Genomic DNA, 17,424 nt, shown 5'->3' with positions numbered 1-17,424 from the left:
CTCCACCTGCTGAATTTACACAGTCTGATTGAATGTGCCTACAGCCAGCATAACTCATATACCCAGAGGGCACAGGATTTACTGCTGTATCCTTATCATATATCTGTACATCAAAGATTAGACTCCTTCTGCATACTTTCTGCATTTGCGTCCCATGTACAGTTGGTGCATATCATTCTCCTGCCTTCATCTCTGTTGCCACTGAATCGCTCTGGCCTGTGATACGTCAGAAGTCACTGACCTACAGTAGCTAATAAAAAATATTGGTCTGTACTGATGTTTTCCATCAGCAGGGAATATGAAAAACAGCCAGTGATCTCTGAAGCACTCTACTAGCTAATATGTGATTTTTTTTTTTTTTTTTTACTTTTTTTCTCTATTGCACTAAACAATTAATAGCTTCTTTGCTGGCTTTTAGGTGCGAAGATTGGACCAGAGGAAGCATTTTACTTGTACACGTGTGGACCAGACTTCACATCTGTAATGCCCTGTAAATATGGTAAAACATCGACTGATTGTTCGAAGTACATAAATAAAGAGATTCTGCAGTGTGAACAAATTAAGGAGCTCTTCATGGCAAAAAAGGAAGTGGATGTTGGGCCTTTAATTGTAAGCTTCTACTTTTAAAATGGTTTTTAATGTCTTAGAACTAACTAAGAAACTGGGAAGACATTTCCTGCTGTCTTCCAAAGTTCTTCACTTCCTCAAACCAGGCAGGAGAAAATCCAGTTCTCATTAAAATAAGTATAGGGTTCTTCCCACTTATTTCAGTGGGAGTTGAACTCCAACCAGGGTGGCTATTTGAACCTGCTCTGCCTTGGATTCTAACAATTTCTAGATATTTCAACATGCTTCATATTTAATCTGTCAGATAAGCAGACACCTCCAAATGCTGTAGGGTGAATATATAACTATTTTCTGGATTAGTGTAAAGGTAACCATGGACAGTTTAGTTAACCTTTTAATATTAAAACTGAGAGGAGGAAGGTTTTACCTGGCTTTAACAGAGCAAAAGACTTCATCTTCACTCTGAGAGTAAGCTTCCATCAAGTATGACTGAAAAGTCATTTTCAGTCTGGCAGATCTTAGCTTTTCTCATCATTCCTGGCTGAAACAGCTGTGCCAGATGCAGGTGTAAATATGAAAAGAAAGAACGAAATAAACCTCTCATCAGTGGAGCTTGCTGTGTTTGGGGAATTGTCTTCATGTACTGGTAATTCCTGATGTATGAATTGTTTCCACTAGAGGGATCTTCACCTACAGCAGTTCTGTAGCTGTAGGCAAAGGGTCGTTCTGTCTGGGTGTGATCCATGTAAACAACGGTACTAAATTTTGAATAGGTTAAGAAGGAAGGAATAGAATAAGTAAAAAGCCTAATAAATACATCATGCAACTTTTAAGCTTATTTTGCTTTAGAAAACACCAAGTAACCAGAGAGAATTCTGGGCTTGAGTGATGAATTAATCTCTGTGCTTTATGTAGAATGTAAGTACCTTAAATGTAATTATTTTTCTGTTTTAAATAATTTCTCAAATATGACTATTTTGCATTTTTTCCAGGAAAATAAGTCTGTTACTTTCCATGGAAGCTTTGATTTTTGATCTATCTAAACCCTTTCATCAGTAATCAAACTTCTATTGAAATCCTCTTATGACAAAGCTGATTAAAGGATAGACCTAAAACAAAAAATTAGAGAAATTTGGAAAGCATAGCAGATGACTTTCTATTTTGGATTCACCACTTAGAAAGAGAAACAATTTGTTCAATACCTCATTTTCTTTTAGGTTTGTCAGTAACTCTGTTTTTATTCACAATAGTTGCAGTTGTTCAGGGGATAAAAGGGAGGTCCTTGGTGGAATTTTTTTAGTTCTTTCTTAACATTCTGTCCTGTAGCTATTGCATCATTTGCTAAAAATTAGGCATCCTTTGGCATCCACATGAAACTTAAGAGCATGCTGATGGTGAAATAGAATCGAACTGTTAAAGTGGCTGCTACTTGCTGTTGGGAGGCTCCTGTGGGTGGCATTTTGTCTTTTGCAGTGGGGGCATTGTTTTGTATTTAACTTTTTTTGGAAAAAAAAAAAATTAAACTTCTCTTGTTTCAGGAGAATCTTGCTATTGTTTATACCACATGCTGCCCTGGCCAGTATACCATATATGAACCTGTAATTAGACTGAAAGGTCAAGTTAAAACTGTACCTTCTCAAAGACCTTTCAGTTCAAAAGAAGTTCAAAGCAATGTATTGGACTCTCATCTCCTGAAAACACTTCAGCCTGTTGAATATAAAACTCTCCAGGGTATACTGCATGAAATAGGAGGAACTGGTGCATTTGTTTTTCTCTTTGCCAGGGTAAGGAGATTGAAGAAGGGGGGTATGCATGTGTTCTCCCATGTAATATTTTCCTTGGATCTTGGGTATGAAATCACATATTCTGACTGCCTTACTGTAGTCTGCATTTGATTTCTTTTTTCTTAAAGAAAACGTGTGGAAAATAACTGTGGCATAACACAGACTGCATCATACAGATTGTACTAGAATTGTAATTAAGTTTGAAATTTATTATATAATGTTTTTAATAATATTACTATTATGTAAGATATAGTGTTACATTGATTTAGAGATGGAGCTTCTAAATGTCAAAAGATTTATTTTTAGGAGCATTGTATATAACTGCTTATCTCTAACACTTGAGATGGAGGGTATTCACAACACAAGTATGAATAAACCTAAAGCTACATGGCGTAATAAATAGTAAGAGCTTTTTTGATACAAATATTCAGCCATGTTTAAAGGCTTATTCTGTCTAAGGATAACTGTAATTACAAAAATATTGAGGCTATGAGCCTTAAGTTAGTTACTATTTAACTGTGACCTTTACATGGAGAGGCTAATATTTGTGCTAGGAGTCTCTGAAGTGCTACAGTGAATTCAAAGTACTAAAACTTGTTTGTTTTGTATGTCTCTGGCAAGGGTAGTGTTCTGAAAGGTGTGTGGACTAGAGACAGTCAAGTGTACAGACATCTGGTTTTGAAGACACTGCCTGCTATAATTTTAACATTGGTAGTGAGATCTGAGGAGAAAATCCTTATTCATATGATTCTGTTATGTAAATTTATGCTAAGTATGTGCTACATATCATGCTGTAAACTCATTACACTAGTAAAGCAAGCAAACAATTGAACAATTGTCAGAAAATACAGGTATACATGTGTATAACTGAGTGCAGCAGAATTAACAGGTGCACAGTAAGGAAACCTGTAGGAACTGAAATTCCATTAACATGAAATTTTCTTCTTGTACATTTTTGGTTTTTAAAAAAAAAAAAATATTCAACAAGTTTAAGAAGGAAAGAGTGAAGAATGATCCGTGGTCTCCTTCTATCAAATTGCTTCTCACTTTATAGACAAAATGAAACTTTAATATTTGGTGCTTACACGTAGAGATAGTCTAGACCTTCAGGGACTTAATTTAAAGCTTCCCTTAAACATTATAGGAAACATACTTTTCCAGGTAGACAAGAGTTGATTCTTACTAGCGGTTTGTATGTGTCATGAACTTGTGACTTTGTAGTATAGTAAGAGTAGATTGGTGCCTTCTACTTAAATTTTATTTATAACAGGGTTGTTGTAGTTTTCTTCTTAAAAAGGATTCCTGTAATTGAACTTCTACTTTCTTATAATTTCAGATATAATATCTGAATGTACACAGGCAAAATGAAGGTTATGTACATAATCTCGAACTTTTTAAAACAGTTTTAATCCAGAAATTGCAATTTAAGACTCTAACAAAGTATTTTTAAGGCTTTTTTGTAAATGTATCTCATTTAAACTGCTTTATTAAATTTTTCTGTTCTCCAGGTTGTAGAGATTAGCAGCTGTGAAGACACTCAAGCTTTAGCACTACAACTTATACTATCTTTAACAAAATACAATCAACAGAGAATACAGGAGATGGTCAATTGTAATGGTTATTCTATGATTCATCGTGTGTTGATCAAACCAAAATGCATTGTTGGATTTTGCATGCTGAAGGTAATGCTCTTTAAACCTGATATTTTGTTCTAAGTTGGCATAAATTTAGAAACTTGTCTGTAATTTTAATTCTATATTGGAAGCTGTCTTCAGAAAGCCAGAACAGTGATTTGGAGCAGAATTGGTATAAGTGTTTTGTCTTGAACTACAAATTCTTGATAGGTAAGGGAGAAAAAGGAGGTGTTGGAAGATCCTGATTTCATGGGAGAGGCAGAGAGGGGAGCAACTTTTTTTTTTCTCTGGGAGAAAGATCTTAAGTAAGCTTAAACCTGTAAACGATTAGTAAAAATATTTGAGTACACTCAAAAACCTTTTCCAAAAAAGTTTTGTACTGGTGTTATAAGAATGAAGCATCTCAAATGCTTCCAGTGGGGTTACAAAATTCAGTAGCTACTTGAAGTTGACCAGATGGAAGGCATAGATATCTATCAATGTCTCTTTAAAAATTTTTGGTTAATTTGATAGGACAACTGTACTACTTTGAGCATATGACATTCCAAATAATTTTCCCCTTCCTTTAAGACCCTCCTTGAAGGGTGCTGCAGTGATGAGATCCTCTATATAAATGAAAATGGGCAATTCATGCTTGACACAGATTCTACTGCAGTTATCCAAGATATTCAATTGTTAGAAAAGCTGCTGCTTGACTGGAAGATATGGTCTAAAGCAAAGGTAATAATTTTCATGTTGGATTTTAAGTTGAACAGTAAAATGTTTTATTTTTTAGAAAGTGGTAAAGTATTATGCAGTCTGAAAATAACTTTTTCAGTTAGAGGTCAATAATTACTGGTAGTAGCATCAAGCAGGCATTGTGATACATGTAGCCTTACTGGCTTAAATTCTGTAAATATAATGTGCATAAAGGATTTGTTAGTTGAATGGATTTTTTTTTTTGATGACAACTTGTTAAGACTGAAGATTTGCTTCCCTCTGCAGTTGAACTGTTGAAAATAACTATCCAGCATTAATACAGCAAAACTAGTTTTAGATAAGAAGTAATATTGTTGGAGGTAGATTCATCATAAAACTATTCTTCATTTTGTATAAGGATAACTTTTTTTTTCCTGATGCAAAAGTAACTTGACTTGTTTATGTTCCTAAAGAGTTTGGGGATTTTTATTATCAATACGTAGACTCAGAAATATCATTTTAAAGCCTTATTCCTATTTTGCTTTGTTTTTCAGCAAGGTGTTTGGGAAACTCTCTTAGCAGCTCTAGAAATCCTTATCAGAGCTAACCATCCGCAACAGATGTTTAACATTAAACAGCTACTGAAAGCTCAAGTGGTACATCACTTCCTGTTAACTTGTCAGGTTCTGCAGGTACTTTCATTTTGAAACCGTACATTGTGTTTGGCAAATACTCAGTTTTGTTTAGAGTGGGGAAGAGACTGAATGCTATAGGAAAAGCTACTTCAGTAGATCTTGTCCTCTGTGCTTCCGGACCACTTTTACCTTAGGCAGGCGTTGTTGCTGTAAACAGTTCCCTACTGGATGCTCTATTTACTGCCTGACAGAAGGAGCAAGTGATTTTAGCCATCTGGTACTATTTGAAAACCTAGGTTACTTGCACAATCCATATGTTGGTAGAAGCTGAAATGAATGAACTGTGACCCTTTTATTTAAGACCTGATGTGTCTCTTTCTAGCTCAGGTCCTCATTGCTGAAAAACAGAGATACTGTGCAAGTAGAAGAAACTGTCATTTATCTCACTAGAGCTATGAGGGCAGCTTCAGCCATTTGATATACACTTCTTAGGAAACTCTTTCGAAATAATGTTCCCATTTGTAGTACATATGGTTTTGGAAATAGGTGTTGCAATCTTCCTTTTCTAGCTTACATTCCTTTTTATTTGGTTTTTTTCACTCTAACACAAATGCATTTCATTGCTTTTCTGTCTTCTAATGATTGTTTTAAAAAGTCTTTTGATAATTCTCATTGCTGTAAATTTTTTATTTCTTCAGTATCAGCAGCTATTTTAATTTCTCTCCAAATATTTAATACAATTACATTAAACTAAGCTTTCAATTGTGATTCATGTCCAAAGACTCCAACATCTCAAGTCAGACTGATATAGTTAATTTTCTAAAAGTAAATTGCATAACATCTGCAGTATTTGGTCTGTGCTTGAATTTTGAGTGTGCTGGACTTGGGTAACATTGAATAGATACAATAGCACCTCTCTATAGAGGCTTTACTACTCACGCTTTTTTTTATTTGTTCTACTAGCATGACAATTGAAAAAAGAAAGTAAAAATAGACAACCTCTGTCAAATTGAAAATACAAATAACTCACAGTTATACTGTTCTTCCTTTCTAGGAGCATAAAGAAGGGCACTTTGCATCCCTGCCTCAGGAGGTTTGCAGGTCATTTGTGAAAATAATTGAAGAAGTACTTGGATCTCCTCCAGACCTGGAATTGCTGACACTGGTCTTCAATTTCCTCCTAGCAGTTCACCCACCCACTAACACATATGTCTGTCACAATCCTACCAATTTCTACTTTTCCCTGCATATAGGTATGTATATCATATTTAACAAGAAGTAAACAGATGAAAATCTAGTTAAAGATTAATATTACCCCCCCTTTTGCTCTTATAAATTATTATTCTATTGTGATAACTAGATATAAATTATCAAACTATTGGGACTTAGTAAAGTAAAAGTAGTTTATGGTGTTGAGACACATTATACTCAGACTTGGTTTGCTTGGCTTACTTGGAGAGCATTGTTCTGTCTACAGGCATAGATAAACTCTCTATTTAAAATTTGCTGCTGCTAAATGGAATACATAATATTAGCTGCCTGTATGGACACATTTGCCTATGGACAAACATTAGGAAAAAATGCAGAACTTGCCTATAAATGAAGCTTCTTCAGAAATGTGTATATTGTCCTGTCTCCATCTCAGTTTCTTGTTTCCTGTTACTGACTTCCTAAAAATGAAAGACCTGAGGAGCACTTTTAGCAAATGATCAGCTGTACTGCAAGATGCTATTGGCAAGCACCATCAGTGCATTGCATGCAAGTTACTGAAAGTACGTGCTTTGAGGAGTGCAGCTCTAGGACAACTGTCTTTAATAATAGTGTACTAGATGATCACTTTGGCAAAGTGAGTGCTGTGGGCTTTAAATTTTGTTTCTTGTTCCTCTAAAAAATTAGAAATTGGTATTATGCTTTAATGTTAGTATTGTACAACCTTAGCCGTAATTCATGAACATGGAAAGCATCATCCAAGTGTGAAATATTTTCTTTTTTTCACAGATCAGTTGCAATGGCCATACAGTTTATCTATACCTGTCCTCTAATACTAACAGATGTAAAATTCCAAATAAGAGTAGAATGCACTTTCTGATACTTTGAGCCTTATTAGATGTAATTTGAGAACAGTCATCTGTTTTTGACATGGCAAAAAGTCCAAGTTACTACTGCCTGTATGCCTGAAGGGAATGACTATCTTTAAATATAGTTGCTTCAGAACATCATAATAGATGGATGGATAGATGATGGTAGAGCAGTGGATGTGGTCTATCTTGATTTCAGTAAGGCATTTGACACTGTCTCCCACAGCATCCTTGCAATTGAAGTGAGGCAGTGTGGTCTGGATGATCAGGTAGTGAGGTAGATTGTGAACTGGTTGAAGGAAAGAAGTCAGAGAGTTGTGGTCAATGGGATGGAGTCTAGTTGGAGGCCTGTATCTAGTGGAGTCCCTCAGGGGTCAGTACTGGGACCAGTACTGTTCTATATATTTGTCGATGGGATGGATGAGGGCACAGAGTGAACTGTCAGCAAGTTTTCTGATGACACAAAGCTGGGGGTGGAGTGGCTGACACACCAGAAGGTTGTGCTGCCATTCAGCAAGACTTGGACAGGCTGGAGAGCTGGGCAGGGAGAAGTTTGATGAAGTTCAAGAAGGGCAAGTGTAGAGTCTTGCACCTGGGAAGGAACAACTCCGTGCACCAGTATAGGTTGGGGATGGAGCTGCTGGAGAGCAGTGAAGGCGAAAGGGACCTGCAGGTCCTGGTAGGTGGAAGGGTGACCATGAGCCAGCAATGTGCTCTTGTGGCAAGAAGGCCAATGCCATTCTTGGGTGTATTAGAAGCAGTGTGGTTAGTAGGTCGAGAGGGGTTCTCCTCCCCCTCTACTCTGCAGTGGTGAGGCTGCATCTGGACTATTGTGTCCAGTTCTGGGTCCCTCAGTTCAAGAAAGACAGGGAGCTACTTGAAAGAGTCCAGAGCAGAGCCACAAGGATGATTAAGGGAGTGGAACATCTTCCTTGCAAGGAGAGACAGAGAGCTGGGGCTCTTTAGCTTGGAGGAGAGGAGACTGAGAGGTGACCTCATCAATATTTATAAATATGTAAACGGTGAGTCCCAAGAGGATGGAGCCAGGCTCTTCTCAGTGGTGCCCAATGACAGAACAAGGGGCAATGGGTGGAAGTTGAGGCATAAGAAATTTCAAATAAATACACTGAAAATTTTTTTTGCTGTGAGGGTAATGGAGCACTGGAATGGGCTGCCCAGGGGGTTGTGGGGTCTCCCTCTCTGGAAATATTCAAAACTTGCCTGGATGGGTTCCTGTGTAATCTGGTATAGGTGATCATGCTCTGGTCGGGGGGGGTTGGACTGCATGATCTTTCAAGGTCCCTTCCAGCCCCTGTGATTCTGTCAATATTTTCAGTGTTCTGAAGTAAATTTTAAAGACACACCACTAAAAACTTGTTCACAAGTGCTTCTTCTCACATGCTTGTGAGTTGAGCGTTTCTCATTAGCCTCCAGCCATCATCTTGAAATGTTAACTTGGCTACTGTGAATCTGAATATGTCAAGAACACAGACTTAAACTTCTACATTTTCTTACCTTTTCTTTCCAGATGGCAAAATTTTTCAAGAGAAAGTTGAATCACTTAAATACCTGAGAAATTCCAGCAGTGGTGGGAAGTCAGTAGAGAGCTCTGCATTTGTGATTACAACTCCAACTGGATTTACAGCTTTACCACTGGGAGGTAAAACAATGCTGGAAAAACAAGGACTTTAAGACACAGAGACAGTGCTTTGGCAGCAGAATAGAGCGCTGTAAAGTGTTATTTTCCCACAGACGTTTCTTACAAAGCTCTCACTTCCCCTTGGAGCTTGATCCCTGAACAGCAGAGTAAGAAGGATGGAATTAAATGTACTATCTTAATTGCTCTTCATGCTCAAGTTGGGACAAAGTTCCACACTGATGGCTCAGGCAGCAAAGTGGACCAAATAGCTGAAAAGTGGCATTTATTAAACCGACTTGCTAGAGATGTATGAGAATGCCCTAACTGGGCAATAGTTGAAATAGTGAGCCATAAGCAGCTATCCTATCTGTGTATTAAGCTTATGTTTTTCTTTATTTGTGCATACTTGTTAACTTACATCTAAAAATAGCATTAAATTATTAATATTTTCTTATACTGCAGATACATATGCTGCTCCTATGTGGCGGAAGATAGAAAAATATATCTTAAAAAGAACAGTTTAGATACCTTGGTTATATAAATTGAGTAGTTTTCTAGAAACATTCTCATTATATAGCATGCTAAACAACTTGAGGACTATAAAGATAACTGCTTTAATCAGTTTTGAATTCCTCTGCTATAGATACTGAAATGCTGTGAAGTTATTAATTCAAGCTGGTAACTTTTTTCAGTTGACATGCTGCAAGTGTGGAGTTTTTTGACTCATTACTGAATTAGATTTTTTAATCACACTTTTTACATAGGCAATCAACAAATATCACCTGCAAGACAAAATCTAAAACTTAACTTATGCCTAACCCTTTATTTAAGCATATTTGCAATAAGAAATAAAATTAAATAAAAATGCATAATCTAAGCAAGTTAACCAATATATACAAAATTGGGGTGGAAACCAGTTACTCTGATCTGTAATTGAGCTGCTGTATATTTCAGACCATGTATGACTTGGCTATATTCTGTGTATCACTGATGTACTTCCATTTACAGTTCACATCTTGTGCTAGTCTGCTTAGGAAAGGCAAATTGAGTCGTCAAGCACTGCTTCAGTTGAAACTGTTAGTTCAAGTACCTTTTAGGACAGCAGTGATATGAAGAGCAGGCCACAGTACTAAACTGTGTATGGAATTAGTAATTTTCCCACATGGATTATGTGTGAAATCTTATTCTTCCAAACTGAGTACTTCTTTTTTCTATCAAGAATGTAAAACTGTTCTTGATTAAAGGTGATTCATGTATGCCAGAGGAATACTTAGCATACATTTTTGTGAAAATAGATGAGTACTGTATTTGGTTCTGAATTTGGATTTCTAAGTTGAGATAAATATTTAAAATTACATGCTCATGAGGTAACTTGCTACCTGCATGTGGGTTTGCAGTTTGTTTTACTACTTGCTAATGTGTGTGCAAGCATGGCTGTAAGATTTTAGCAGTTATATAGGTTTTTTTTCTGTTGTCTGACAGCCAGCTTGGTATGGCTATGTTTGCACATGTGTAGGTGTCTGTATATTTGTTTTATACATATTTCATTTAAAAAAATACATATTCCTGATGCCTTATCATTGCATTAGTACTAACTGGCACATAGCTTTCAAAGTATTTCTCAATGAACAAAGTCATCTTCTATCAGTCTGTTAAACAGATTCTTACCCTCTTAAAAATGTATTTTATGTAAGGCATCTCTAATGTGCTGTGAAGGTTAGACTGTTTCAGGTCAAAAGCTAAGCATAAAAGGAAGCCCTGTTAAATAAGATATGCAGTGATTTGTTATAAATCTGAAGTACATGTAAAGCCTTTGTGCCAAAGGGTTGGTGAATAGTATTTCAGTCTCCACTGAAATATGCTGGTAGATTGGACCTCTTAGACAAATGTGCCAAGTCAGAGCAACCTGATCAATATATCTGATCATGCTTTGAGCAAGATGGTTGGGGTAGTCAGTCTCCAGCAATGCTTTTCCACCTTCTGTGATTTTATGATTTTGTACAACTTCCTGCTCAGGGTTAGTTGAGAGGATCATAATGTGAATCTAGAAACTCCAAGATATACACAAGAATTATTTTGCATTTTTTTATCTTTTAGATTTGTGACTTGCTAAATATATGGATGCACAATATTTTACTGTCTCTACTTGGTGGGCCTGATCTGAACTTTTGCAGGTGTTGAATCAGTTTTGCCACAAAATTAGCTTGGGTCATCACTCTGTTAAATGTATGTGGAGTGTAACATTGAGGGAAGAGCTTGTTTCTAGTGTAAACAGAAGGCTAAAGAGATCCTTATTTCTCTAGGGAACGTTTCCAAGGCTACTCTACAGCAGAAGATGAGCTCTCAGACACCTGAAAGGCTATGCAAAAGTTTACCAGCGTCTCTTACTTCCTCACCTGAAGTTCATCCAAAAAGACTAAGTGGAAGAATAGGAACAAGTGTTGATGACCTGCAGATTATTGGCAAACCTGACTACACTGATCTCCAGGGTAGAACTGGTTTTGTAGGAAGTTCTGAAACCATGAAGAGAGTACAAGAAGAGATGTTTCTTAGCAGTTGTGAGTCAGCAAAAACAGTTTGTGACTCAGAGTTAACATCTGCTGAAACGTTTGAAGAAATTGCAAAAGAAGAGTTACCAGAAAATGCATTTGAGGGTAAGAAAGCAGATGCAGACCTGAAATGTGGTGAAGGTGGTGCTGCTGCTGCAGCTGAGCCACCAATACGTCGTCCAGACAATCTGAAGGGAGTGCCTTCGTTTCAGAAGAGTCAGAGTAATTTCGCAGGGCTGGGCTTGGCATTTTCCATTCATGGAGGATCATCAGCCTTTGCTCGCTGGCCAAGCTTTGCTGACAAGAATGTACTTCCCGAAGACTGGGAGAATCTTGCTTTTTCTTCAGCTGATGAGAATCTTCAAAATCCATTTGAAAGCCCTGATGACAGGTAAACATATAAATAAAATAAATTACTAGTAGCTAAAAATGAGCTTTAATTTCATAGTTCATCTTGATTTACTATTCTACAAAAACTGGAAGTCTGAAAATTGAAGTTATCTTTGGCTGTCATAAAATTGTTATGGTAGCTCACAAAACATCTCAAGCAAGTAGATCTGGTCAGGTTATCTTTTTTTGGTATCCAGCATTCACAAACAAGTGTTAATGAAGAGTGGTAATAGGAGTATTGGAGAAATATTTGCCAGATTTCCTCTTCTTCCTGTCCCCCAAATTAGCTAGCAATTATGCTTTTTTTTTTTTTATGTTTCCTGTTTTAGATAAGAAACTATGGTAAAACATTCCTCTGTTTTCAGGCATACAGAAGACTGTCTTGTGCTTATATGTTGTGGATTATATGACCTTTTGCGTGGAGTTCTCCTAATCCTACCAGATATCATGCTAGAAGATGTGATGGACAAACTTATCCAACCAGATTATCTTATAGTTCTTGTGAACCACCCATCTCCTCTTATACAACAAGGAGTCATTAAAGTAAGGTTATAGAAAATAGTTTTGGCTAAAAAGCTGTGAACTAGCATAGGTAACATGTGGGAAATATGAAGTATTGGTAATATTTTTTTCATTTTGCTTTCTTCAGTTTTCTAGGTTTACTTCTGAGTTTTAAGATGTTTCCACCCCCACAGACTTAAAAAATCAAACATCACCACACAAATGTAGAATCTTTCAATATATAAATATAGTCTGTGATCTAAGTCGGAGGCCTTAGGAGTATATGACAGCATTACTGATGTAAATAGAGACAACCGTGAATAAAGTTGGTAACCACATCTTCAGTGTTAAACACTCGATGCACTATGTTTTGACTTCCAGTATGGTTGACTTTCAGTTATTCTGGGGAGCTGTTCCCACATTCCTGGCATGAGCATGAACTTGACACATCTAAATGTTTTCAGAAACAGGGTTCCTTGATGATAACATTATGTAGATGAAAAGCTTTGAGAATCTGTTTCTCTGAAGAAAATTCCAATTATATAGCTTCATTAACAAAATTATAAAAAAGTCACGCATGCACCTGCATACACACCGAAGTGTGGAATTTAGCAAGTATCAAATCAAATGTATTTATCTATGCATTCTGATGTGAGCAATTTCATCTACACCAAACTTGACTAAAAACCCAAGTCGTCACATTAAAAGGATAATGTCAGCTGTTGGTTGTAACAAGGGCAGTGTAGATAAGTTTCAATACTGCAGTTGATGTTTTTAATCTGAAATTTTAAATTAACTGTTTTGGACTGTTCAAATGACAAGAACTTAACTTTCAAGGGAGTTACATTAAATGTTTAAATCTTACATCATAATTATGAATTTCTTTTTAGCTGTTGGATGCATATTTCAACAGAGCAAGGAGGGAGCAGAAGGAGAAGTTCTTAAAGAATCGTGGTTTCTCCTTGCTAGCCAACCAGCTGTACCTTCACCAGGGGACTCAGGAAGTCATAGAGTGCTTTCTGGAAATGCTCTTTGGCCGTTCTGTGGGCTTAGATGAAGAGTAAGTAATGCTTTGCTTTTACATTCTGTAACTAAGTGTTGGAACTGCAGGCAGTGCACTTTGCTGGAGGCAAGGATAGAATAGCTTCCTAATTCTATTCTTTTCCTAGTACTCAACAAACGTAAAAGTGCTTTCCAAACTGTTTTGATTGTAGCTTTAACATTTAAATGTTAAACTTCTCAGCACTGTTGTATGGCCCTGAAGTTGCTTCTAAGCAAGTTATCTGATGGGTGCTGTCAGCTGGGTTCTTCTAAACCCTCAGCTGGTCTGAGACATTTGCACTTCAAATATCAGTTTAACTCTTCCCAGTTTTTTTTATTCTTCATTAAACTCTGTTGTATATTCTTAGTTTTCAGTAGCAGTCACTAGACTTTCTACTGGATTTTGGTAGGTGATTAAGGAAAAAGTTTGATGCCACACCTGCTTTTGTGGCTTGGCCATTAGTTTAAATTCCCATCCACAGATACACCTTATCCTTGAACCAGAGACGCTTCATATTGACAGGAAGGGAGGTTATCTTTCAGCAAACAATTGTCCAAGTAAATGGTATTTTTTAGTAGTAATCTGACTACTTAACAGTTGTACAGAGAGAAGATGCAGTCAAGTATAGTCAGCAGTGCAAAACGCTTGAAAAAACCTCCTTCTCGGTTGCTGCCTCTGCAGGATTTGTAGTCAAATTACTTTTCCTGTTGGCCTCATCTTCACCCCCTCAAAATATACTCCCATTTAACTACAAGACTTAAACCAGGGTGCTTAACTAGCCCCAAAGCCAAGAACCATTGCTTCCTCAGGACTGATTTATGGGGCTGGAACGGAAATTATGTCATCTTGGTTTTTAGGATTGCATATAATCATCATGGCTTGGGCCAGTAATCCATTATCTTAATCCATAAGTAATACAAGGTCTGAAGCACTGTCCTGGATTCTGCAGTTGCAGTAAGTCAGAAATTGGCAAACTTAAACTTCAGCAGTAAGGGGTGTAGAATATAAAATCTATTGTCAGTATATATATTATTATACTGATGCCAAGCTTATCTGGTTTATTGATTGTGCTAGTTGTAATGCTAGTAGTACTACAACAAGAAATGTTGTATCATATTTTTGATACTTATCAAAAAACCCTCTGTTTAAATGAAATCTATAACGTAGACTGCTGATATTTAGATGAAACTTCAGATAGCCACAAGGAAGTTCCTAAAGTATATTTGAGGTGTTTATTTTGCCCTTATTTCCTGAGTAGACAGGCACTGTTACTCCAGTGAAATGTAGGAAATTGCCATGTACATCTTTGCCAAAATACTGGCATAGACTGGTATTGAAGTTGCATGTATTAGTTGCATGTACCAGGTTGCTATTTTAAGAATGTCACTCACTTATGTTTGTGTTAATAGATTTGATCTGGAAGATGTGAAGAATGTTGGACTATTTAAAAAATGGTGTGTCATTCCTGTTCTGGGTCTTATAGAGAACTCTCTGTATGATAATGTTCTGCTTCATAACTGCTTCTGTCTCCTGCTGCAAGTCATAAATTCCTGCTCAAAAGTTGCAGACCTGCTACTTGATAATGGTTTGCTCTATGTGTTGTGTAATACACTGGCTGCTCTCAATGGACTGGAAACAAAGTGAGTATCCTATGAGTTGCTATACAATAGTCCAGCCACAACCTTAAATCTAGCAAAAGTAATCGTATTGTATTTATTTGCTCTACTTTGTAAAGTTATCAGAGAGCATGTACATAACACTGTTCTTGGGATTTTTCAGCTTTAATTGTACCTGTAAGTGAAATGACAGTTTAAAATTAAAGCTTTTCACATTGTGCACTCTGAATGCTTTATTCTAGTGAGCTTTATTAGAAAGCGAGATAAAGGTCCAGGAGATGGTCTTTCCTGTATTGGCCTGCATTTAATATTTGAGATTTTGAGTAACTTGAAAGACTTAGTTACAAATATTATGCACTTTAAGAAAAGTGATATAATGAAGGCAGGAGAGATGGAGGTTTGTCAGTTTATTTCATTAGCTGATATTCCAAAGAAATAGGAAGTTTTCCTTTTTACCCCAGTATTGTTTTACTTCAGCATGGTTACAAAATGAGATTATCCTGAGCTTGCCTTTTTTTTTTTTTTTTTGAGCAATACAGGATTTTAGACCTCTTCTTATAAATCTGATAATATATTTCTGTTTTTCCAATGAAGATTTGTTATAATGTTAGAATGTCTCAAAGATCTGCAGGCATCCAATCTGCCAAAGATAGCACTGATGTCTTTGATTACAATTTTTCTAGCCTTCAGCAGTAACATTTTTTTCTATTAAGTAAAATATTATATTAGGTAGGGTTAACAGAAGTAGAAAGGGGAATAGAAGTGGATCTTGTTATAGATTACAATCTGCAAGAGTTGTCATGTTTCTGGTAACTACAACTTTGTTTGCAGCATTCCCTTGAATGACTACAAGTTACTTGCATGCGATATACAACAGCTGCTGGTAGCAGTTGCAATTCATGCCTGCAGCTCCTCAGGTTCTCAATATTTTCGTGTTATTGAAGACCTCATTGTGCTGCTGGGTCATCTTCAAAATAGTAAAAATGCAAGGATGCAAAGTAAGTTACCTGTTCATTTTTGGGGTCACGGGACTGGAGGACTAAATTCCATTGCCACTGTTTTTTTTTGCTTGGTTGTGTTTTGTTTTGTTTGTGTTGTGTTTTGTTTTGTTTGTTTTGGTTTTTTTGTGTTGGTTGGTTGGTTGGTTTGTTCTGTTTTAATTAATATTCCTGCCAAGGGAGAAGGGGGAGTTTTCTGGTGATAGAGAAAAGATCTAAATGATTCTCAACGTAGTAGTTTTCCTCAGGAGTCTGCCTTATGGTAAAGAATTGTGTACTGTCAGACTATACAAGATCATTAAGAACATTTAAATGTAAATGTTCTCTGCATTTCCATTTGGCTTATGTTAGAATTGTCAAATTCAGTGCCTTTCTAATGAGAACTTAACTGTGTACTGTCTGTATCTGTGGAATAGTGAGGTGACTATGTGACTACTTTGGAGTTGAGAGTTCTGTGGCTTTGGACATATTTTGTGTTTTAGTTTTTACAAACACCTGGTGAAACATTGTTGAAGACCTGTAAAGAATGTCATGTATCTTTTGTCTGCCTCTCCCTGTAGATATGGCAGTTGTTCTGCAGTTAAGAGTTCTTCAAGCAGCTATTGAATTAATAAAAACTACAGCCAACCAAGATGCTCAGGAGCAGGCCAGTTCAGTCCCATCATCTGCACCACATCGTGCAATGTTTCGAAAGCGGAAAGGCATTGCTGGTGAGTAGCAGCACTGCTGTATGTGGTACTTAAACTGTAATTTCAGTGATACAACAAATAAGTCCTGTTGCTTTGGTGTTCTGTGGATTTGCTTTATAAATACATTTGAACTTGTGGGGCTGTTGTGTTGGAAGGAGTGGGGTATTAAAATGACATCTCAGCCACCTTATTCTCATTGCAGTGTCTAAAGCCAGATATTACCTTCTTGGGATTCTCTTCAATTCGCAAGTTGCTTAATAAAGATGTTTTTAAAGTGATTTATAGTGGCTTGAAAAGCCAACTTCACAGTAAGGAAGTATCAATATAAACTTAGTGCTTGTAACTTTAAAAGGGCTATGAAGTGGGGACTACATTATTACACAAGTTTCAATTACAGATCATAGTGAACCAAATACTGGCCAAGCTTTCAGCCCATGGCTTGGACAGGAGCAATTTGCACTGGGTTAGGAACTGGCTGAAGGGCCGAGCCCAGAGAAGGGTGGTGCATGGTGCCACTGCCAGCTGGTAGCCTGTCACTAGTGGTGTCCCCCAGGGATCAGTGTTGGGCCCCATTCTGTTCAATATCTTTATTGATGACGTGGATGAGGGGATTGAGTCTACCAT

At 36.9% G+C, this 17,424-nt stretch overlaps 1 protein-coding gene across 2 annotated transcripts in view; it reads left to right on the top strand.

The window, feature by feature from the left end:
* The window catches only part of LYST (lysosomal trafficking regulator), a 63,260-nt gene that overhangs the window by 20,394 nt on the left and 25,442 nt on the right, over nt 1-17,424 (top strand). The window contains exons 14-26 of one of the 2 annotated variants that reach the window (XM_054399282.1): nt 419-609; nt 2,106-2,351; nt 3,860-4,033; nt 4,556-4,705; nt 5,218-5,355; nt 6,353-6,551; nt 8,905-9,036; nt 11,319-11,948; nt 12,304-12,497; nt 13,346-13,515; nt 14,907-15,137; nt 15,945-16,111; nt 16,672-16,821. In XM_054399282.1, coding sequence (XP_054255257.1) covers nt 419-609; nt 2,106-2,351; nt 3,860-4,033; nt 4,556-4,705; nt 5,218-5,355; nt 6,353-6,551; nt 8,905-9,036; nt 11,319-11,948; nt 12,304-12,497; nt 13,346-13,515; nt 14,907-15,137; nt 15,945-16,111; nt 16,672-16,821 — 2,772 coding nt within the window. Of the gene's footprint in view, nt 1-418; nt 610-2,105; nt 2,352-3,859; nt 4,034-4,555; nt 4,706-5,217; nt 5,356-6,352; nt 6,552-8,904; nt 9,037-11,318; nt 11,956-12,303; nt 12,498-13,345; nt 13,516-14,906; nt 15,138-15,944; nt 16,112-16,671; nt 16,822-17,424 lie in introns of both variants that reach the window. The other variant, XM_054399283.1, reaches the window with a different exon arrangement.

This window comes from Indicator indicator, chromosome 2, assembly GCF_027791375.1.
Source record: "Indicator indicator isolate 239-I01 chromosome 2, UM_Iind_1.1, whole genome shotgun sequence".
Lineage (NCBI taxonomy): Eukaryota > Metazoa > Chordata > Aves > Piciformes > Indicatoridae > Indicator > Indicator indicator.
The sequence above is the reverse complement of the archived record's forward strand: the minus strand, read 5'-3'. Positions and strand labels throughout refer to the sequence as shown.